General features: G+C 34.1%; 1 protein-coding gene across 1 annotated transcript in view; it reads right to left on the bottom strand.

Moving 5' to 3' along the window:
• The window catches only part of AHI1 (Abelson helper integration site 1), a 208,733-nt gene extending 189,476 nt beyond the window's left edge, over positions 1 to 19,257 (bottom strand). Inside the window, 3 exon segments of the mRNA XM_079146243.1 lie at positions 14,983 to 15,107; positions 16,351 to 16,418; positions 19,084 to 19,257. Coding sequence (XP_079002369.1) covers positions 14,983 to 15,107; positions 16,351 to 16,360 — 135 coding nt within the window. The 5' untranslated portion in view covers positions 16,361 to 16,418; positions 19,084 to 19,257.
• Positions 19,258 to 25,887: the final 6,630 nt, after the last annotated feature.

The following is a 25,887-nucleotide window of genomic DNA, read 5'->3' as shown; positions in this document are numbered from 1 at the left end:
CATGGGTAAGGACTTTTTAGAAGTGAATTAATTGCTCAAATCTCAAACACTATTTTCCTCCCTGGCAGAATGATCCAAACTCTAATTAGGAGATGAGAAACTACTAAAAGAGTCACTGTGGGTAAAACATTTCAAGTTCCCCAAGAGAAAACAGACAGAGGTCATTTATCTTGCTCTATAATTACACTCAAAAACCAAAGTCTCTAGCTTTAAAATTACCCTGTAATGAGTCCAACTATATCACTAAAACATTGCTAAATATTAAATATCAAATTAAATGAAGTGTCAAACTAAGCATACAGCTATAATTCTTTTTTCAATTAAATATTATTTGAAATGAGATATTATTTTAATAGGAAAAAAAAGAAGCTGAAAATCACAAAGGAATGTTACTAATAGTAAAATAAGTATTTTGAGAAATTCTCCAAGGATTTAAGTAGGCAAGGTTAGATATATTAAGAAACTATCAGAGAAAAAAATACAGTTAATAGGGAAAGACTTCCACAGATGCAGGTGGTTCTGGAGAAGCAATAAGAATCAGAGTCAGGTACTCTTAAGAAGCAGCAAATATGCCTGAGGATGACTGATTGAGGAGCTGGAATGAACAACTCTTTCCCACCTTCATTTGTGTTATGTGGTGACTCTCCCAAAGGATTAAGCAGCTGAGTATAAAAAGGGTAGCATGCTTCAGGTAGGTACACCCCATAAACAGCAAAAGCAGACTATGTTAAAAATAACCAACAGGCAGAAGAAAGATTCTCAACAGAAAGATGACTGGACAACTAAAAATTAATAAACGCTAAAGAAAAGTAGCACAACGAAGGTGAGCCATGAAATCCAACAGAAGAGAAAAATGAACACCAAAGGAATATGAATGGTATAAACCAAGTAAGAATTTAAAATAGTCATCATATTGAAGAAATACAAAAGAATATTGAATGAAAAAGAACCATAAACGTAAGAAATTCTGAGTGACAGAAATAAAAGCTTAACAATGCCCTGAAAATCAGAATGGACAAAAATTAAATCAAAATGAAGAACTCTCAAAAATGGATGTGCTCACTACTGAATACTGAGGCCCAATTTTTGCAATTCTCCATGTTTAAAAGCAGTTAGAAAACATTCATTACGTATAAAAGAGGAGGAAAAAAATGCTGAAAGAACACTGAACACACAGTAGCTCAATATATATCCAACATTTTACCATATTCAAGACTCTTGCTCACTTAAAGATTTTCCCAATTCTATCTTTAGTGATAAATTATGAAGCCATAACTTCTAAAAAATCACCTATAATCAGATCTAACAAAAACTGCCTCTCTCAGGAGGATCATAAGTTCAAATCAGCCTCAGGAAATTAGTGAGGCCCTAAGTATCTCAGTGAAACCATAACAAAATATAAAAAAGGGCTAAGAATGTGGCTCAGTGGTTGAGCACCTCTGGATTTAACCCCCAGTATCCAAAAAAAAGGCCCCTCTTTTAAAAAATTATTTTTCATATATTGTTTTAGAAGTGATATATGCTTAAAACAGTAACAAAATAATTTTTTGAAACCAAAAAAAAAAAAAAAATTAGAAACCTGAAGTTCATCCTTGATTGCCTTCCACAAGGAAAAATATTGTTGATCTTTTCAGAAACATCTTTTTGGTTTCTTTCTATGAATATAGTCATACCTCAAAAACCTTGAATTTCCATTTAAAATGTAGATTTTTTTTCTACTTTCTCAGTGAATAGCAGAAATGCAGTGCCAATATTACAGAAATTGTGAGGATACTTCTGAAGGAAATAATTGGGAAAAGACAAAATCAAGAATTAGATTTTGTCTAACAAACAAAACAAACAGAAGAAAGATTTTATGATCTCAAAGAAAAGGTTTTTAAAATGCAACTCTTAGAAAACTAATGAGATGAGGCTTGGTTTTTTGTATTTTAATTCACTAATCCATCAGTCTTTGTACAAATAATAATGTCATATGACTTCGTATTTGTCATCAATCTTTTTCTTAGTTCAGTTCTTTGCTTTTTAATAGTACAATAAATGTAATTCCTGGAGTATATTTGGTAATATTCCATGCATTTCACAGGATCATAATGATATTTTCATGACTTTTTTGTGAGGGGCACTGGGGATTGAACTCAGAGGCACTTGACTACTGAGCAACATCCCAGTCCTATTTTGTATTTTATTTAGAGACAGGGTCTCACTGTTGCTTAGCGCCTCAACATTGATGAGGCTGGCTTTGAACTTTCAATCCTCCTGCCTCAGTCAGCCTCCTGAGATGCTGGGACTACAAGCATGCACCACCAGGCCTGGCTATTTTCATGACTTTTTAAACAACTTGTTTTTGTGGTTTTGATTTCCTTTCTCCATTCAACAGCTTTATGGGATAAATTATTTATAAACTTTTGTTATTAATTTCTAGTTTTGTTGTAGTACAGTAACATATGTCTGCTTTATGTAATTTAATAGCTTCATGGATCTGGTTGTGACTGAATTTGAATAGTCCAAAGACATTTACTCATGTTCCTAATTTATCTTTGTCCCTCCTTCATCTTTTAACTTATGTGTATCACTTTAGATTTTTTTTCTTTAGTGTGTCTGCTTTTAAAATTATTCTGACATGATTTACAAAAAAAATCCACTAAGGATATAAATGAATTTTGCCAAATGTATAGTTATATTGCCACAATAATCATGTTAAGGATTTCCATCTCCTTCTGTCTTTATAAAGTCAACTCCTAAAGCCAGTGTGGTGGTGCATTCCTGTAATCCCAGTGACTCCAGAGACTGAGGCAGGAGGAGCACAAGTTCAAGGACAAACTCAGCAATTTAGCAAGGCCCTAAGCAACTTATTAGCAAGACTCTGTTTCTTACATTTTTATTTTTTAATCAATTTAGGAATCACTAATTCTTAATGACAATGAGAATATTTACATGTGCTTATTTGCCATCCATACCTCTTGTCTAATTTTCATTGGATTGTTTTCATATCACTGAGTTTTAAGTTATTAAAATGTTCTTTATCAGATGGTGTTTTGAAAATATTTTCTTTCAATCCATAGCTCATCCTTTCATCTTCTTAGCAATGTTTTTAATTTTTGAAAACCCCAATTTATTTCATTTTCTTTTTATACCTTACGCTTTTATATCCAGAGCAATCTTTGTCTAACCCAAGGATACCAAGGTTTTATTCTGTTTCTTCTATAAGTTATGTAGCTTTGGTTCTTATATATGTCTTTGATTCATTTCTAGTTACTTTCCAAACACAATATGGTCACAGTTTATTATGTTGTATATGAATATCTGGTTATTCCAGGATTACTGTTGAAGTTTTTCATTTCCCTCACTGAATTAACCTTGGCAACTTAAAGAAGAATTAATTGTCCAGACTGGGGTGTAGCTCATTGGTAGAGCACCTGCTTAGCATGCACAAGGCCCTGCATGCAATCCCCAGCACAAAAAAGGAAGGGAGAGAGGGAGGCACAGAGAAAAGAAAGGAAGAATCTATTGATAACATAGAGCACATTTCTAAACTCTATTCTGCTCCACTGATATGTATGCCTATCTTTATGAAAATATCAAGCTGTCTTGATCACTACAGCTTCATGACGGGTTTCTAACCAGACTGTGTAAGTTCTTCAATTTTGTTCTTTCTGAAATTGTTTCAATTATTCCAAGTCTGTGGTTCATATTCCCAAATAAATTTCATATTTAGATTTTCATTTTTAAAAGTTGCCAGCATTTTGATTAGAATTGAACTGAATCAAAAGATTCATTTTCAGAGATTGGACATTTAACATTGTTTCTTCTAAACCATGAACTGGTTACCTATTTATGCAAATCTTTATTTTAAGCACTTTGGGGCCTTTCAGTGTACAGCTCTTGCACATTTTTGATGCACTAATCTTTGAGCACTATATATTTTTGTTGCTATTATAAGTTTTTAAATTTTTAATTTCAAGTTATTTGATGCAGAAATACATTTATTTTCATACATTGATCTTATATTCTACTACACATCTTGTCTATAGATAGATGATTTTACTTCTTTAAAATTTTTCTTTTTGAAAAACATTGCATAATTGCATTGGTCAGATGGCATATGCTTAAGCTTAAGGCATGCACATTCTTTTTTGCCATTAAGTACATGTTAGTTTGAGGGCATATGATGTCAAGGAAGTAAGGAAGTCTCCTATTGCTGACTTCTTGAAGAATTATCAGGAAAGGATAATCAATGTTTCCAGGTCCTTTTTCTATATTTAGGATGATCATATTGTTTTCTAATTTAATCTTCTGAAATGGTGAATTTCACTGAATAGTTTTTCTAACACTGAACTGACAATGTATTGCGGAGATAAAACCCACTCGGTCATTTTGAATTATCCTTTTGGTAAGACTGAGTTCCTAATATTTCATTGAAGATGTCTGGATCTGTATTCATTAGGGATATTGGTCAGTTTTTTTGTAATACCTTTCTAGGCATGGATCAGGGTAATGATCGCCTACAAAAAGAAGTGAAGAATTAGTTTCTCTTACTGAGTAACCTTTAAGAACTTGTACAGAATTGGTATTAATTCTTCCTCAAATGTTTGGTGAAATTTGCCAATGAAGCCACCTAGAACTACTTTTCTTTGTGAGGTTTTTATCTATTTCTTTTAGAATGAGATTTGGGAATGTACGCCCTTTGTGTATTTTATGCATTTCATCTCAGCTGCTACACATACCATCATAAAATTATTCATTATACTTCCTTATTATCCTTTAAAAATCTATAGCATCTACAGTGACCTTCCTCTCAGTTTTCTATATTGGTAATTTGTGTCTTCTTTCCTTTTTCCTGATAGATCCGGTTAAAAGTTATGGCGAAAAAAACTCAGCAGACTTCAGTTGGTAAAATGCAGCAAATCCCAAATAGGGTCCATTTTTAGGACCAGCTCTGGGTAGACTCCTAGAAACTGAGCTATGAGTCTTTGGAATGTTATGCTTGATAAGACTGTTTCTGTATGCCTGAAACCTTGGGACACATTGTACCAGTTTAATCAAATACTAGTAATGTGACTTATGGTAAACATCTATTTTTGGTCTGGGAGCTTGAAATCAGAGTAGCTAAGTTCATTCACACAGGCACTGCATGCCTATGTGACTGAAACCTCATACATGTACACAAAACCATGAAAAAGGAGGCTTGAATAAATGTTCCTGATTATCAGCATTTTGCACGTTTTCACACTTTGCTGCTGGCAGAATTAAGAACCATGCAACACCATAGGGAGCACACCACTGGTTTCTCCTGCAGTGTGCCCATGTACTTTTTCCCTTTGCTATTTTAATCTGTATCCTTTTGCTGTGATAAACCGTGTGAATATATCAGCTTTTGAGTTCTGTGGGTCTCTCCAGTGAATTAAGCCTGAGGTAGGCCATTAGAATCCCCAGTACATAAGATGATCGATTCAGCCCTCTTTTAAAAGTATTTGCATTTGATTTACTAAAGTTCACTATTGTTTTTATTTCTCATTTCACTGTTTACACTAATTATTTCCATTTTCTATTTGGGACTTAATTTGTTCTTCATACTGTTTAAGAAGGCTTCAATGATAGATGAGGCCATTATTCCTCTTTAATTTCAGTATTATAAATTTTCATCTACTGCTTAGAAGCACTCCACAATTTTGATATGTTGTGATTTCATTTTTCATTAGTTCAAAATATTTTCTTCTGATTTCTTCTTTAATATAATGGCCATTTTAGGATCCTGTTTAAATTCCAAATATTTGGAGATATGACAGATATTTTTTGGTTAGTTATTTCTAGTTTAATTCTGTCATAGTCTAAAACATATTCTGTATCATTTAAAATTTTTATTTTGTATCTGTACTTTTTATTGCTTATATTTAAAACTGGATATCTAGGCTTGCCTTATGGAACAGGTTGGTATTTGTCTCAGTGCACTAGGAATTGATGAGTATTCTGTATTTGTTGGATACAATGTTCCAAATTTGTTGACAGTGATTTGAAATTGTCTATATTCTTAATGATTTTTTGACTACTTATTCTATCAATTTCTAAGGTATATTCAAATATGTAATCATAACTGCTGAATTGTCCGTTGGCTTGTTTCCATTAGTTTTTGTTTTGTGTATTTTAAAGTTCTTTTACTGGGTTTATGTACTTTTAGGGTTATTTTCTTTCTGAGAAAATAATACTTTTATCATTATAAGATATTTCTCTTCAGCCTCAGTAATATTCCTGTTTATCCTTGGTAACTTTTTATGTGTTCTAAAATATACTTTTTTTCTGATATCACTATAACCACTCCAATTACGCTTTGACTACTATTAGTATGGTATTATGTTTTTTGTCTTTCCTGAAAACTTAACCTATCTGTGTCTTTATATTTCAAGTAGGTTTCTTATAGTTAATATATACCAGGGTCCTATTTATTTGCCAACCTGAAATCTCTACCCTTGAATGGGTCTGTTTGCACCATTTATATTTAAAGTGATTTCTGATACAGTTGAATTTAAATATGCCACTCTATTATTTGCTTTTATTTGTACTGTTGTTTCTTTTTCTCCTCTTTCTGCCATCTCTCTCATTATCTTTTTGTGATTCCATAATAACACTGCTTTTTGTCTATTCACCTCCCCATTTTTAAGTGATTGTTCCATGTTTTATAATACAAATTGTTATCCTAATCTACCAAATGATGCCACTTCCCATGTATTTTCAGAATCTTAAAATATACTTCCACTTACCTTCTCTCCCATATTTTGTGCTATGTTCTTACCTTTTGCTTAAAAACGTATTATAAATTCCACTCTGTTTTCACTCTTGCCTTAAAAGTTAAAGATTTTTTAAAATGAGAAAAAATTATTTCTGAAGTACACTTACTAGTTCCTGTGGTTCTTTGCATAAAACCACATTTCTACTTTGTTATTATCATTTTAAAAATAAACCATTTCTTGTACTTCAGGTCTACTGACATTGAATTCTTTCAGCTTTTACTTAAAAGGTTTTTATTTCACCTTCAGTTTTGCAAGGTATGTCTCCCAATATAGAGGCTAGGTTGGCAATATTTTTTTTCTTTCAGTATTTAAAAGATATAACTCTACTGACTCTTAGCTGAAATAGTTTAAGTCTGCTGTCATTCTTTACTCTCCTCAACAAAATGTCTTTATTTTCTCTGGTTTTTCAACAATTTTAGTATCATGTACGTTAGTACGACTTTGTTCATGTTTCTTGTGCTTATGATTTGTTGAGCTTTTAGTATCTGTGGGTTTACTGTTTCCATAAAACCTGCAAATTTTTTTCTTTGAATATTTTCTAACTCCTACTTTCTCAGACTTCAGGTACACATTGTTAATATGCTTAATACTGTCTATAAGTCACTAATGCTCTTTCCCCCTCCACTTCAACATTTCAGATTATAGTGGTAGAATGGTAAATAAGCTCTCCACTGGAGGCAAAGCAGTATAAATAAAAAGTTGTCATGTATAGTGTTTATCAATTTCCATTATGCAAGTATCCACATGATGATCAATTTCAGTCTACCAATGGCTTAACAACCAGTTTACAAAACTAATATTTAACACATCAGTTCACAAGATCCAGGACAGGTCACTCCAACACACCACTGGTTTTCTGTGTTTTATTTGGATAATTTACACTGCTATTTCTTCAAGTTTCCTGATTATTTTTATGTAGTCTCCAATATGCTAATTTGATCCAGTTTATTGGTAATTTCAAATATTATACTTTTTAATATCTAGAACTTTTATAATGTTTTTTGTTTTATATATTTTTCTATCTCCACCTACATTGTTTCTATTGATTGATTTTTTTTTTTTTTGGTTATAGGTCATATTATCTTTCTTATTTAGAAGGCTGGTGTATTTCATTGGATATCAAATTATATATATATATATTTTTTTTTTTTCTGGCTGCTATATTTTCTTAGGATTCCTAATACAAAAAAAATTATTTTGATCAAAATAAAAAAATTATTTAGTCACCCCTAAGAAGATTTGGGTTCTAAATTTATCTTTGGTAGAGCTGAAATAATTAGATTTATATGCTAAAGTAAATATATGGATATTAGTAATACCTAGAGAAACTAGAAGATTTTTCTACCCTTTAAAATTTAGTACAAAAAGCAAATGTTTAGAAACTTTAACTCATGAAACAAAGAAGATATCACCAATATAAAATGAGTTACAAGAATAAAATGATAATGATAAGATAGAAATGATAAGAAATGATAAGAAAGAAAACTAAAGAAAAATCAATATAGCAAAAGCAATGAAAATGATCAAAATATGGCTTAAATTTCCCCATTTAAATTAAAAATTTAAATGCAATTCCAGAAATATAACTACACTGTTTATTCTCTTATCAAACCACTCCAAACAGTAGTATAATAGTTTATTATGTTCTTAATCCAATATAGTCTCTTTATTTATCAATCTCCTTTTATGTAATTCCTGATACTGTGATTCCATGGGCCATCAGTTCAATCACTGGCCCACATCACGTACTTACCATCCATCGAATTGTCTGGCAACAGGCTCTGTTCAAACTTAGTCATTTTATAATGAGATTGAAAAAATCTGAACCACTGGTGTTATTTATAAAAATATGGTCTATAAAATCACCTGGGACAGCAATACTTTTGGACAATCCTTCTATGTCACATAACCTGTTCACCTGCACTCCTCCTTGCCTTCTCCATGGTAGCTACTTCAGACTCTCTTCACTCACTTCTGATGTCCAGTGCTGCCACTTCCTAGCTCACTTCTACAGATATAAGCCATCATATGGGAAGGTGGAAGTTTCTGCTACCAACATGCAAATTTCCACACAACCAAAACTATCTTTTCTCTTTTCTTCCCATATAAAAGTGTGCATCTTTTCTACTTGTGGTCTAAAAAACTTTCTTTTTCCTATACTATCAATATCTCCATTATCCTCCTGACATGAGTGTTTAAACACCTGAATTCAATAAATACCATCTTCATAATACTCCTCTTTAATCTTCCTAGAAGAGTTAATGTGTGCTATATTACTTTAACTTTTTATCAACACTGTATCAAAAAGCCTTGCTCACTACCTTACTACTAACAAGCTTTTAAATACTTATTTGGTCAGCAAAAATATCACCTCAGTATCCCACTCTGAATCTCTTAAACTATTTCCACATTCTATTAGTTAATGCTATTTTTCTCATATAATTTATTTTTCATGCCTTGAGTTTACTTAGCTATTTAGGATCTTATTATTTATAGCATCTAATTATACTACTTTACATGTTAACGGAAATAAAACTTACTCATAATGTTGTTCTGAGGAGTAATCAGATAATAACTATAAAACACTAAGTAGGTCCTTCTGATTCCAGTATTCAATACATGTTAACAATTATTGTTAGTTATATGTAGAGTATTAACTCTTAGGACTGTAAAAATACTACATTTTTCTCAATGAATTGGTTGACTTTGCTTTTTGACAAAATGAGCATCTTCACATCCTATTCATTCATTCAATAAACATGTACTAAGTCTTCTGCGTATAGACTATTTGTGATGTCTTTTATCCCTTTTAAGACCAGAATATCTTTCCTTACAGAAAGATTAAACCAGCTTGTCATTTCTATTTTCTTATTTAAGTATTTTTCTACTAATTTAGATTTTACATTTAACTTTTTAAGCTGTCTGAAATGTAATTCAGTGATATAAAATAAGGTTTTAATTGAACTTTTCCAAAAGTTAAACAATATTATTTCTTTTAATTATATTTACAACATAATGAAACATCTAGAAATGGTATAATCCCTTGTTTTAAAATTTTAAGTTAAATCTTCCTTTTTTATTCTTCTACATGAATTTGTCTAATTTTGTCAACTAAAAAAGTCCAGTGAAGATTATCACAACCATGTGAAAACTAAATCCTAAAGAAACCTGATAAGTTTATAATATTTGCTAACAAAATTCAAGTTTTTTCATTATGAATATATGCTTTTGGAAAATTTATTTTTAAGATCTGTTGGGGGTTTCTGTAGTTTCTATGTGATATTTATCTATTAGTTCTTGTACCTTTTTCCAAAATCTTCTAATTTACTGTTTCTCACTCTAATTCAGTTAGTTTTCTTCTTTGTTCCCTTTCAGTTGACTTGCATAGGTTTCCTAATATTAGCATTCAGACTACCAATGATCATTTGTTCTCCTAGGAGAACATATATTTGCCCACACTATATACCAGCATAACAGAAGGCAGTAGAGCACAGTTATCATGATTACAAGATATAGAATCAGAAGGACCAGGATTCCCATACCTTAGTTGTATGATACCAGGGAAGTTCCTGAACCTCTGGTGCCTCAGTACTCAAATCTATACTGATTTTAAGATTCTTAGGAGAATGAGGTAAGTTAGTTAATGCAAGGAAGCACTTAGTATGGTGCCTGGCATAAATTAGATGTACACAAATATCAGTTTAAAAAAAAAAAGCTATCATATCATTGTTTCATACCCTAGCATATTTATGCAAACAGCAAGAATATTAAATAGTCATAATGAAAAGGGATGTTCTTTATGGGCCCTAAGAAGAAAATGAAGGTTAGATGCATACCCTTTCTCCTTAAAGGGAGCATGGAAAACTATGAAATTTTACATGGTATGGCATATGTACATGTGGATCAGTAGGGGCATAATTTTCACAAACATGATTATCAAACTGTTTTGTTTAAATAAATTACTGTTTTGTTTCCATTTAAAATGATTTTTTCAGTTATTTTTATATGATTTTTTAATTCAATTTATTTGTACCAACTTAATTACACAACAATATCCAATTAAGATAGTCTTAAGATGTGGAGGGGAAGTATTAGATTTACATAGATTATTATTTTAACATGATCAATTTCAATTGTTCAACTTTTATTTAAAATTATTTTATTCTTTCAATATGTGTTCATAAAGGAGATAGCTCTAAGTTTTTTTGAGTGCTCCTCATCTATATTTTTGTGCTTTCATTTTTAAACGTTATAGTCATTTTGTCTGGTATGTGAATCTTGCAAGTAGAAAATCTGATTATTTAAAAATTATAGAATCCACTTTTTAAACTATGAATGGTAAGCCATTCACATTTATTTTCATGACTAAATACTTGCTCTTAAATTTCTTATTCCATTACTTTTCTTCCTCTTAAAAATATCTAATTTCAATGATTTTCCCTGACCTCTGATGACTCAGGAAGTGTATGCTACATATTATTTCAGTTATTTCAAACTCTAGGATGAAATTGTTGCTATACCCTAGGCAGTAATAGTTATATGATGTTTTCTTCCTTTGCAAGCAAGAAAGCTTTGCTCAATCTTTGGAAACCACCTAATTCTGTTTTTTCACATTATCATGTAGACAGTCTGATTTTTATTTATTTATTTATTTTTTACTTTATGGTGGTGCAAAAGAGATGCTTATTCAGTGGAAATTGTACTTCCAATTTTAAATTTGAATCTTTTCCAGTCTAGTCATGTATGGCACAGTATGCTTTCAAAATGCTGGGCAGCAATGAGCTGCAGTTTCCAGTCAGCCCTGCAATCATGAGGGATTAAAAACCAATACTCTACAGTGGACTGTATTGTCAAGTTATTTGGTAGGTTAGATGCATTAGACGCATTTTCAACTTATATGGGTCTATTGAGGTATAATTTAAGTCAAGGAGACGCTATATACATAGTTAATAAAAATCTTTAGGTTTATTTTTGGCACATATATAAGTGAGAAATGAATGGTGTGAATCTATATATATTTAACTGATTTCAAGATTCATTGATTACAGATCATAAATTTTCTATGCTTAACTTATTCATGTCTGATAATCATATACAACTTCAAATAAACATCTTTAATACATTTTTTTTTTTTCAGGAAGTAGTGCTGATTAAGTTCTCTGCTCATATGATTACTACTACCCTTGCAAATGACTAGGGTTACTAGACTTCTTGGGTCACTTTTCCCCTGAATAATCTATATTTTCCTACTCTCCTTTGGAGTCAGTGTTTTTATAGATAAGTTTGAAATGTATTTGATGCTTTTTTGTTTAGATATTTGTATATTTATTTTTATCCTGAAATAAAAACAAACAAAAACATTTCTAGATACTGTTCTCATCTCATAAATACTTAGAATGCAAAATGGACTCATGTCTTTGAAAATCTTTTTTTCTTAACCTCAGGAAGGTTTTTCCATTATGCTGTTTTGGTTTCTATTTCATGAGTACTGTCTGAGAACACTTATTTGTAGGTCAAATATATCCTATTTATTTATTTAAGTTTTGGCCATTTCTCTCATGCAGAGTACCTTAAGTTTGTCTCCCATATTACTGATTAGCTTTTCCCATGATATCAATTCTATGAGTTTAGGTCTGAGACAGTTTTAAGGAAGCAGCTGAAGAATGAACATGGACTTTAAAATTGGAGGGACTGTAGTCTTAAATCCCACTTATTTGATTTCTGACTATATGATGTGGAAAAAAATTTAACATCTTTTTAAATAAAATTTCTCATGTGCAAAGAGAGTCCCAATACCTACTCTGCTTGATTAACATGACTATTAGAAATGTTATTTGTAAAATTCTTATCACAGTGCCTGATATGTAATTGGAACATAAGATAAATCTGTAATTCTTATAAATTCTTTGATTATGGATTTTTCCCTTGCTTAATTTTATTTCAGACTGCTTCCTTGTTCACCTCTTATGTTATATACATAAAAATCCTTGTCGTTTCAAAGAAATATTATTTTTTCAACTTTTATTAAAAGAGGTAATGCTGAGTTGTAGATATGAGAGTGAATTCTACAATCAAACTATCAGTATTTGAATCCTGTTTCCACAACTTACTATGCAACTTTTGTCAAGACACTCCAAGTCTATGATAGTTTCCTGGTCTACGGAGATAAAACCTTATAATTCTGTTGTTTGTAACAAATGTGTGAATACACAGAAGTTTAGAAGAGTATCTGCGTTTTAGTCAGCTTTTTCCCTGCTGTTACTAAAAGATCCGACCAGAATAATTTTAAAGGAGGAAGTTTATTTGAGATCACACGGTTTCAGAGGCCTTAGTCCATAGAAGGCCAACTCCATTCCTTGGGGCTCAAGGTGAGGCAGAACATCATGGCAGAAGAATGTGGCAGAGGGAAGCAGCTTGCATCATCAGGAAGCAGAGACTCCACACTCTCCAGTTACAAAATATATACCCCAAAGCCACGCTCCAATTCCCACCTCCTCCAGTCACACCCTGCCACTTCAATTAATCACATCAAGGATTCATTCACTGATTGGGTTAAGACTCTCACAACCCAAGCATTTCTCCTCTGAACCTTCCTGCACTTCTCACACGTGAGCTTTTGGGGGACACCTCAAATCCAAACAATGACAGTCTAAAAGACAAAAAGCACTGAGGTATCTAGTAAATCAAAGTGGATATTCCTCTTCTACTTCCTAGGATTAACAATTTCAGAAATATTTTGCTTTCCTCTAAGCCCTCCAGGAATATTACCTTCTTTTGACCTAGAAAAATCTCTTTTTTCCCCTAGTAGCCTTATTTCTGAATGCAAAGTCTATTTAGGTCTGGTATTTGCTAAGAGACGTTGGGTAGATTGATTAGTTACTTCACACCTATATGTCCTCAACATCTTAATTGGATCTTGGGCAAATGATATAACTTCAGCCCACTTTCTTATTATCCACTTAATTTAGAATTCCTGGCCTAAACTGCATCTCTCTCATGGCTCACATAGTCCAATTCTCTAACAGTGAGAGAAAATATGAGGTTTTTCTTTAACCAAGTGAGTTCATAAAAATATTCTGCAGACAACTGTTTCCAGGGTTCTTTCTGTTTTGTTGCGATGTGAAGACCACACCTGAGGAGTGGGGCATGTACCAATATGCAATGTTCTATTCTGCACATGTCACTGTTTCCTATTACACTGCACACTGGCACCACCAGAAGAAAACATCGTACTTTAAGGCAGTACTCACTATGGAAGACCTAATCTGTCCCATTCTGTAGCTTACTACAAGCTGTCACATGTCTGTGGCTGGAGTCTGGCCAGTTATACTTATTTTTGCCTCACTTGAGAGTATATGCTGTTATGTTGATGACTACCTGATGACAGAATACTAAAATAAACAGGTTTCATACATACGCAATGGGTAAAATTTGGTACAAGCAAAACATAGGATATATAATTGATAAAATAAATAAATAAAAACTTCTACCATAGAAAGATTACTTACCATTTTGCAGGACGAGAAAGGACTTTATTTTTGTATATGTGTAAGAACACAAGAGATCACATTCAAAGGAGAAAGAGCAAAGGAAATGGTGAGATAGGTATAGAACAGTTCACTATGGATGCTATTATAGACTCTTCATAATACCACATAAATCAGGTTAGATAGTTGCTGATTTGTTTTAGTATGGCTTTGAATTCTGTATTTTTAATCCTTTCAAGTGTGCTATACAAAATTCCTTACTTAAATGTGTGGCTCAAGCATAAAGATAATTATTGACTTAAAGGCATTGATTTGTCCTGTTTTCTGCTGAGAAGAATCAGACAGAGTAAATATAAAGTATAGATAAGTCACTGACTATCTGAAGATATTACTTTTAAAGTTCTTCACATTCTGGGTTTAAAAAAAAACCTTTATTTTCCTCAAAAATGTGTAATATGGCTAGTTTTGAGTTTTCTCATTATTTCTGATAATCCTCACCAGTGTGTCTATGTCCTTCTTGTAGGACAGCACTCAAGACAGAATTCAATATTCTAAGAATGCTTTGATTCTAATGTAAACTTTATTTTACCATGTGTTATGGATCACAAAATGAGACTTTTTAATTTCCAAAATTTTTTGGAATTTTAATATGAAAGTCATAATTTTATTCAGATACATAAGTCACCATAACCAAATGATCAGTTACTCACTGGGATGCTTTCTCTAGATTTGGCAAGTTTTTTCTTCAGTTTTTTTCTTTCACGAATTAGATCATTGTGGGTCTTAAGTAATTCTTCAAAGCGAACTTTGGTTTTTGCTTTGGCTTCACTCTCAACTACAAAAGATAAAGACATGTCATTTTCTAAATAACTCGACTGTAACACAAACCTTTACTACTATAATATTAAAAAATAGTCTTGTGAATACCTGCATGAGTTCTCCAGCTACACTGGAACAACTGAACAATCCCTACTTCTTAAAACACTTTTTTCCCTTTAACTGTGGTTACTACTCACTCACATCCCGCTTACCTCTTTAGTCACTTCCTCTAAAAGTCTCTTTTGCCAACCATTTACTTCAAATGCACAATAGCATATACTACTCTAAGTTGTGTGATCTTAGATTTAACATCTCTAAAGTTCATTTTCCAATATTATCTGTAAAATCACAATAATTCTGTCAAAGATCATTTGGGATGAAAAAACTATTAAAATCTGTCTAGCCCATAGTCAGCATTTGGCAAATATTGTTATAATTTCCTTTAAAACACAAATCATATCATGCTATTCCCCTGATTAAGACCCTGCAGATTTCACATTTCACTTAGGATAAAATTAAACGAGTCCTTCATACACCCTACAGGATCCTGCGCTTTGTGACCTGTTCATCTCTATAGCATTAAATCAAGACAGACATCCCCTTAGATACTCACATCCTGGTCATACTGCTGCCCTTTTTGCTCCTCCATCAAAACAAGCTCCTTCCTATGCAAATGAAGCTGCTTCCACCTAGTGTTAAGCTATTTAAATGTTGCCTCTAAAACAGATCACTTTCTGACAACCTCATCTAAATTTTTCTGTTTCTTAGGTCATTCTTTTCCATTGTAGACTTTATCCAAATGGTGTGTGTGTGTGTGTATATTATAATATACACATGTCTATGTACATCTACATAAATAATTCTTTCTCCCACTGTACTATGTAGTGTATATCTATATCCCTAGCTATTAGTCTTGGTGGTCAATAAACATGCTTTAAATGAAAAAAAGATGAATGAATGAATGAATGACCCATAACAGGTGTGGGCAAATCATGGCCTACAGGCTAGTCATCTGCTTTTGTAAATAAAGTTTTATTAAAACCAGACATGCTCATTGTTATGAATTCTTATGGTACTTTTATGATTTAAAAGAGTTGAATAATTCCACAGAGACCAAACCTAACTTATTACCATCTCTAAAAGTAATATTTGGTTAATGACATCTACTTTATTCATTAATCTATTCCCTAACACAAACCAAATTTAAAAACAAGTGTGTTAAATATGAATTTTGTTCATAAATTTCATAAAAATCTTACCAGTGGGCATAGCTCAGCTTTATGGCAGGCATTGAGAAATAATGTTACACACTGACTCAATCAGGATCCTATTAAAACAAAAAGGATTTTTATAATATGAATGTTCCAAGGGAAAATTATAAAACATTCTTCACTTAACTTATGCCATTGTATCTCCACTACTTTATCAGGTTTATACCAATAAAGCTATAGTCTCTTATTCCAATTTTATGGAAATGAATTGGATATATTTGAATTGATTAAGGGTCCTGAAATCAGGTTAAGTAGACTGGATCATATATGAATAAAATATGTATTTGGAGCAAAAACAATTAGAAAGGCAGTAAACATCTAACCATGTACGTCAGTAGTCTTTTAAAGTGTTCTAATAAATTAATGACTATTTTAACATGATTTTAAGAAACCCAGCTCCATCTCAGGATTGACTTTCCCAAAAGCATACATTATTATATTAATAAAAAATGTTTGTGAGCAGCATAATCATAGATGATTAATTTAAATGTCTCTGTATCTGCCACTGAAAATTATGCTACAGTAGAGGTCAGCACAAGCATTTGTGCCATCATTTTCAAATAATGATGTATAGTATATCAGAGCTACTCAAGATCATGGATGTACTCTGTACATATATTCTTGAATTGTCAATTTATTTAAAGATGAGGGTGAGTCTAAAATGAACATATAAATTTCCATATAAGAATATGATATGCAGGAGCTGGGGATGTGGCTCAATGGTACAGCACTTGCCGACAGGTGTGGGGCACTGGGTCAATTCTCAGCAACACATAAAATGAATAAATAAAATAAAGGTATTGTGTTCATCTACAATTAAAAATTTTTTTTAAAATACAATATACATGAATTTTTAAAGAATAAAACTGAAGACTACAAAAAATAAAAACATACTTTGAACTAGTAGGTATTATTAGTTAATGCTCTACTTCTCTGGAGATCCATATTCATATTCCCTAACAGAAACGTCTGAGAAGAAATGCTAAAAAGTAGACTCTCTAATGTGCCAAATCTGCTCTTGCCTTTGTACCAATACACATAGATCCCCCTGAGAAATGCCTTTTTTCCATTGTCACTTTAACAAACTGTCTTTTGACACTAAATGTAAATGACAACTTCTCTACTTTTCTCCTAGATCACCTCTAGAGACAGTTAAATTCTTCTTTTGCTCTCAGGATTCCTTGATCTTCATTAACCAATTGGTTTACTTTGACCCTGAATGTTAACCCTAGTAAAATGTTCTGTGACCACTACCAAACTGCTAGCTTTTAGACAGCCAAATCTGTTCTCTTAATATCCATGTATCACCATTAAAAAAAAAAAAATTTTTTTAAACGAGGTAAAAACAATGGCTCTATAGTTGAAAAGACTCAAGCTTGAGCTCATGTTTTGTCACTTACTGATCTGTGGTCTGAGGCAAACTACTGAATTTCACTAAGACTTGGTTTTTCCTTGCCTGGGAAATTAAAATGGCACCTACTCCATGGTAAAGAGAAAAGGAAACACCAGAAAGCAAAACGATCACACAATGCAGGTGGTGCTCCATAAAATTACTTTATGTCCCTTTAATAATTACTTAATAAATAAAACACGTGATTAAATTATGTATTTACATTTTTTACTGCTAATCATTTAACACACAATTCAATAATTATTATTTAGTAACAGCAAATGCATGATACAAATAATCATCTCTAAATGTTAATACGTTATAGAATAACTGACACTTGATTAATATCTGCAAAAATTAAGGTCTGATTTAATAAAACATCCCTGAATATCATATACGCCATTATTTTAAAACGTCTCCCTCCCAAGTCTTTTACAGGAGCTTCTAAGACACAGAACGTAGGAAAATTAACTAGATCGCATTTCATCTCGTTTTAATTTTTTCCCTGACCACCTGATTATCACACAGCGTGGGACTAAATACCAAGGGGAGAAAAAGCTGAGAGGCTTAGATAATTCAGTCCTGAACCGTATTTTACAGCAAAGGGAAAAAAAGAAACAGAAACACAGTTTACATAATTAAAAAAAAAAAAAAATCAAGGACAGTCTTCGTAAATAGTCGAGATTCTAAATATGGTTTTAAAACTTCTGGTATCTTAATGTCTTTCAAAAATTCTTTTAAAGAATTTCCTGAGTCCTCATAACAGGCAAACTTCTTCCTGAAAGCCTAGGCAATCCTTTAACGCAACAGGTGACAAATCTGTTGGCTTCCCTTTCGCGCGGGGAAGGGGCGGGCGGCCGTGTTTTCACAGTACCGCTGAAACGCAGGGTAACCACTTGGTAGGGATTCTTCCCACACAGTCCAACCCCCGACCCCATTTTTAGGGATATCGAAACGACTCTATCATAACAATTTGACTCTTTTCTTATAAACGTAATTTCCCAGATGTAATTTAAAAAGACGTTTCAGCACCTGCATGACTCTAAGAAAAAAAAAAAAAAAAGAAAGAAAGAAAGAAAACTTAAAACCTCCCTGCTCGAAAGCGTGTAAGCCAGAATCGCGAGTACGAAAGACAAGGACTGCCACCACCCGCTCCGCGGAGCAGTGAACCTGGAAAGTACGCGGGGCTCCAGGATCGCATCCCTCGCCCGCCCGGCGTCCGGCCCGCGGTGGCGCACTGCGGCCCAGCGCGCTCGGCCTCACGCAGCCCCCACGCCGCCGCACCCCCAGGAGCCCGGGGCAGGCCGCCAGCGCACCCGCTGGGTACTCACGGAGAGGAGAGCGCTCAGCAGTCTGTTCCGACCGAAACCACAGCCGGAGCGGTGCGCAGCGGTCCCCGCGCCAAGCAGGGCGGGCCGAAGGGAGGCGGCAGCGTAGCCAGACCAGCCGCCAACGTCTCAGGCTCGGAGAGCCAACTGGGTGCCGCAGTGCGGGCAGCGCGCCGCTAGCTGACGTCAGGCCTGCCTACGCTGCCGTTCCCATGACGACCGGTGTGGCCCACGCGCCCGGCCTGGACCGTGGCCGCGCCTGGGCGCCCTCTCTGAGCCCCGCCCCCGCGCAGGCCCCGGAAGTGCTGCCTCGCGGCGCGGGCCCGCGGGTCCTCGGCCTGTCAGCGGGCGCGCGCCGCCCGCCCCCGCGGTTCTGGAAGGGGTAAGAATCTGCTCATCCCGGAGCTGTAAGAACCCGGCGATGCGCGGGTGTACCCTCTGTGCGCCTCTGAACCGTCACAGGCGCCGGGATAAACAGGAGGGAAAGCCAGACGGGCAGGCGCTCGTGGAATCCTCCCTGGATAAGAAACATGAATGAATGAGACAGTGAAGCAAAGAAAAAGACTTGTCACCCCCCACGCTCTCGCGCCCACAAAATGAACCATGCTTTTTAGCGTGGAAAACGAAGAGTTGTACTACAGACAAAAATCTTAGCGGAAGAAAATCATCCATGGTTCGCCCAGCGCTGAGGTGTCTCATTATGTGTTGAAACCAAAAATAAAAACGTCATTTTTTTCCTTCATATAACGCCCCCTCTCCCGTGCTAATTTCTGCTACAGGCGCCATCTTTAGCTCTGAGTCACCAAGGATGGAAAAATACTATTTGCGTTATTCCCCAGTTCTTGAATTAGTGGCCATTTTCTGCAGTGATAGTAGTGCACCGTCGCCTGTTGCTTCATTTGCACTGAGAGTTATGTATATTTCTCTGGAAGCGAATTTTTTCTGTCCTCACCGGTTTCATCACACCTTACAAAGGAAATCTCATTTGCTTCCCAAAAGTCTATCAGGAGACAGTGGGAAATATTACCAATCCAATGTATACCAAGACGAGTGTTTCCGTTTTCCAGTCTAAATCTACTTCCCTTCTAAATTTTTATTTTGCTTTAAGTCACCACTGTTCTCACAGTAAGATACCTCCAGAGTATTTCGAATACATCTTTTAAACAAATCGCGTCCTTTCTACCTTTTTAACATCCCCAGTTATACAGTCAGTCCATCTCAACTGCCACTACCTAAAGCCAGCCTTCAACATTTCCCACTGGGTATTTGGAAGATGGCCCCTTTACCAGTCCCCACACTGTAGTTTTGACTGCTAAATCCCATTCTCCAAACTGCTATGAATGACCTAGCTAAAAATGTAAAGCTAATAACGTCACCCTCCTAAAAATTCTTCAAAGGCCATCTACTTCTAAAACTATCTACTTTGCCTGGTATTCAAGATGCTCCATCTTGCCTAATTTCTTCTCTCATCTCTCTCTCTCTCTCTCTCTCTCTCTCTCTCTCTCTCTCTCTCTCTCTCTCTCTCTCTCTCTCTCTTCTCTTATCTCTCTTGTTTTAACTTCATACAATATTGAATTATGTATACCATGCAATTTTAGGCACTCAATATATTGAATTATGTGCACCATTCAAAACAGTCCGTACCCTTTCATGCCCCAGACCTTGCACATATTGTCCATTCTCCCTGAAAATCCCTCCTCCTATATGCCTACTTCTCCAAAATGCAGCCCATCCTTGAAATCTTGAAGTCGATTACCTTAACTCTGGCCACTTCTGCTATGTCCTATTATATTTTAGATACTGATTCTATAAATTATATTTTCATTGCATTGTATTTTAATTTCTCCATGTCCAGCATCTACCAGTGTCTATCAAATAATTGGTACTTCATGAACATTTGTTGAATGAGTAATAGATGACATATATTGAATTCCTTCTAAAGCTATGCATTATTTTATGTACTTTTCATCCGTACCCACAGCTTCCATTTAAGTATGAATTTTACAAGGCTGATCCTCCATGAAAAAGTCAGAATGGATGCTGACTTTACTGATTGTATTAGTTTGCTAGACCTGCCGTAACAAAGTAGCACACCCTGGGTGCCTTAAAGAACAGAAACTTATTTTCTCACAATTCTGGAGAGTAAAGTATACGATGAAGGTGTCTTCACAGTCTCTCTTCTAGTCTTATACCTGATCACCTTCTCTCTGTCTTCACTCAGTCTCCAATTGTACTTGTGTCCCCTTCTCTTCTAAGGATGTAGTCAAATTGGATTAAGACCCGTTCTAATAACCCCATTTTAACTTAACTACCTGTGTAGAGATCTTGTCTTCAAATATGGTCACCTTCTGAGGTACTTGGGGGTTAGGACTTCAACATAAGACTGGGGACGTAGCACAACTCAGCCCATAATACTACAAAAATAAAAGTTGTACTAGGTAGGTCTTGTTTGGATTTTGATTCAGATGAACTGCATAGACATGTTTTAGGCAATCAGAAAATGTTTCCTAAGGGTTACGTATTAAATAACATTAATTTTCTTTATTTCATTAGGTGAAATAATAGTATTACTGTTTTGTAAGCATGTAACTGAAATATATAAAAGAGTAACAAGGTGTCTGAGATTTGCTTTAAAATGTTGCAGATTAAAAAATAAAACTTGGGAAAGGTGACACATATATATCTAAATTTTGACAATTATTGAAACTGACTGATCAATACCTGGTATTTTATTAAACTTCTTCTTTGAATATTTCCATAATAAACAGAAAAAATAAAAGTAATATTACTATGTTATAGAGAATTTGAAATATAAAGAGCATAAAAAAGGAAAAAGTACTTAATACTACTACCCAAAGAGAATCACAATTGACTTTTTTGACAAATTTTTTTCCAATCTGTTTTCCATATATGTTCTAATCTTGATTTTATGTAAAATGTTTATTTCTGCTTTCTTTAATTAACATTGTGTTATAACTTTATTTGCACACTATTATATATACCACATAAACTTTATTAAAAATTCTAAACTTTGTTAATAATCTTTATATGCTATAGTAAAAATTAAAATAAACATCCAGACATTTATAATGAAGGAACTGAAAGTCAACAATATGTTAATCACTGATCATAGTTTTTACATATTCTTCCAGACCTTCTTTCATACATATACTAAATATTCCAAATTACAAAGATGTCTACATATAGTTGATTTTGTCCTGCCATATAATTTTTGTTCTTTTTTTGATATTTTGGTACTGCGAATTGAACCCAGGGCCCTCTACCACTGAACTACGTCCCCAACGCTTGTTATTTATTTATTTTTTTATTTTGAGACAGGATCTTGCTAAGTTGCTGAGGCTTGCCTCAAACTTGGGATCCTCTTGCTTCAGTCCCAGGTTGCTGGAATTACATGTATGGTGCCACCGTGCCAGGCTTATTTTTGTTCTTTATCATGTACTATCATCCTACGAATCTTTTGGCATCAGGAATGTGCATCTGTCTAATTCATTTTAATATCCTCATCCTCTATCACTTCTATTCTAGAGTTTATCAATTATAATAAAATGCCAAAAAGTAATACAGTGATTTTTTTTACTATTAAATTTATTCCTTAGTATTTTCTATATTTTTGGTGCTATTTTGAATGCATTCATTATAGTGATTGTACATTTTCCTGCTTCTTCTTCTAGGACTCCTTATCTCCTTGATGTCTCCAGATTGGAGTGTTGCAGAGATAAATTCTTGGACTTATCTATATTTACTCCCAATTTCTTCTAGTTCTATAGTCCCATCATCACAGACTAATGCCAAATGTATCCCTCCAACCCATTCTTCTCTCTTGAACTTCAGACTCGTAAATGCATACGAGATGTCTTCACTTCAATGTCTGATAAGCATCTTGAACTTAACTTTCTAACACCAAACTCCCCCTATATTCTGCCTCCTCCAACACCACTTGAAGCTTTCTCCATCTCATGTTTTGACAATGACATTTTCCCAGTTACTCCGGATGAGCATCAAGTATCTTAGCATAATCTTTGACCTTACACTTCATGTTCAATCTATCGGGTTAATACAAATTTGAATTTGCCAGGTGCATGCCTGTAATCCTAGCGACTCAGGAGACTGAGACAGGAGGACAGTGAATTCAAAGCCAGCCTCAGCTAGGTGCTAAGTAACTCAGCGAGACCCTGTTCTAAATAAAATACGAAATAGGGCTGGGGATGTGGTTCAGTGGTCGAGTGCCCCTAAGTTCAATCTCCAGTACCCCAAAAAGAAAAAATAGGTGTGTGTGTGTGTGTATGTGTGTGTGTGTATGTATACTCAAATCTCATGTAAAGAGAGGCTATGTTTATAATTTGGAGGGCAAATTTCTGTTTTCCATCTGAACTTCAGCCCTGACAAACTTCTTTGCTTCTCTTTCCTGGTATGGTCTGTCGAGGATTTCAGATTTATGCAAACATCTTAGTTCCCATCATGAACAAGTCCTTATATCCTATGTCTTGGGAAGCCATTATAGTCTAGGACTGTATTCCTGGTATCAGCAAATTCCTGCCTGGGTAGGAATTCCCTCAGTCCTTGACTGTACTCTTGTTTCAGTTCTCTCTTCTCTTTGGGGCCCTGAGAACTTCCTCTACTTTCTAGTGAGGTCAATGATGCAATCAGCATTTCTAGCTGATTTTCAAATTTTTTTCAGAGTTACATATTGGGTAAAAAGATATTTCTTCTCTTTCAACTCATTTTACAAGGAATTTTGTGAGGTAACACTAATTGCTTTGCAATACTGATTGACGTTCACATTTAGCAGATGACTTACTGAAGTAATTGAGCCTTTCCTACATGCGTCCTGTGTTTTGAAATGCTAAGAAAACCATATGAATCTATAGATAAGGACTGAGTCAGAATTCACTGAATTGTCCATAACATACAAAGCTGTCTATAGATTTGTTGTATACATATGAATTATCACTTTATTAGGAAAACATATTGACTTAACCCCCACATAAAAGAGAAATGACTGGAGAGACTAAGAGGAAAAATTAAATTATAATAATAACAGCAATACCAACATAATCCATTTCTGCATATGCTCAATCTAGGTTTCTAAAGCTAAGAGCACTAGATGGCAGCATGTAAACATGTATTATTACCTGTACCTGAAAGATCTTGGTTTAAGGCTGTGTAAGATCATATTACATTTCACTGTGCACTGATTTGTTACCCACACTAATTTACTGAAGTTTAACTTACTAGCTTGAATTGATATAGTTGATGAGATGTATTTGACACCAGTCTAAACAATTCAGTTTCTAGATTAATGAATGTAATACAGAATGTTGTTGGTACCACCAGAGTTGGTTTCAGTGATACATATAAAAATCCACCTTCCAAAAAGCTCCTTTTCTTAGGGTTGGAGAAAACACACATTTTGGACACTCCTTACTGTTCCTGAGTCATACTGTCTTTTGTGGATGTTAATGTCTGTTTACTAGATTGGGAACCAGAATCATATCTCTTAACAATTGTGAGGATAAGGTCTTCCCAACCCCTATTGGGAGCAGTTTCCAGGACTTCCTGAAGGGACTTGGGTCAGATCTACCACAGGTGAGAAGGGAATTTCCTTGTTATCATGTTTGAGATATTTTTAATATATAATTGGTATGTAAAATTTAAAGAAGAAAAAGAAGAGGAGGAGGAGGAGGAGGAGGAGGAGGAAAAGGAAAAGAAAACATCATTAAAATAATTTAGCTTATGACCCCATTTTTTCTGTTTTCACCTGAGGTCACTTATAATTTTAATAAATTTACATAAAATGTTTAGAATAAGTTATTTTTAAAGGGCATGTTAATGACACCAATGGGCTTACAAAGAAAAACGTCAACTCCCTGGTTCAACCTGCTCCTTCCCACTGACCTGCTCCTGAAATTAAAACTTTAAACTGTTTCTGTTTTTGTTTCTTCTGGTAATTGCAGCTCTGTCTCATCACTATTTCTTGCTTCATAAATTTAAAATTTTAAATATTGCCTTAATCAACTGCTAAGAAAGACATTTAGTATCACCTTTCACATTCTTTATCTATCTCTTCCCAGCAAAGTCATATAAAGAAAGTAGAATAGTAAAATAGACAAGAGCACAGACTGTGGGGTGCTGTGACTGAGGGCAAGTTACTCAAGTTTTCTGAGCCTCTTTTTCCTCATCTGCAAAATGGACATAATGAATCCATTCTTTAATCATCATGAGGATAAATGGGTAAAGATATTTAAAGCACTAAGTTAATGTATTGATTTTTCTTTTGGTTATTTTGTACATTTTAATGACTAAGATTACTATACTTTAGTTTCTCTGGGTTATCTTCATATGTTTAAATAATATACTTACTTTTAATCAAATATATATACATTATCTCTTGACACTCTGTAAAATGAAGAAATTCAATTACACTGCTCTTCTCTTTTCCCCTTGCACATCTTAGTCTCACTTCCCATATTTTTCATCTCTGGTTATTATATTTTCTAGGACATTGTCCTAATTTACTCTTTTAGCCATCTATTATACATTTTACTTTAGCAATCATATTTATTATTTCTAAGAGTTTTATCTGATCTCTAGTGTTTAGTTTTATAGGATTTTAAAGATGCAGTGTCTTACTGACTATTGTGTTAGGCAGGGTCCAATCAGAAGAAAACATTTAACACACTAGTGATTTGTATGGGGAAAAATAATTGTGAAGTAATTTGTGAGCTAAGTAAAAGATGTATTAATTACTAATAGGGAACTCTAAACAATACAGATAGTGAGAGTGGA

This window comes from Sciurus vulgaris (genome assembly GCF_902686455.1).
Source record: "Sciurus vulgaris genome assembly, chromosome: 7".
Taxonomy (NCBI): Eukaryota; Metazoa; Chordata; class Mammalia; order Rodentia; family Sciuridae; genus Sciurus; species Sciurus vulgaris.
This window is presented reverse-complemented; position numbering and strand designations above follow the sequence as displayed.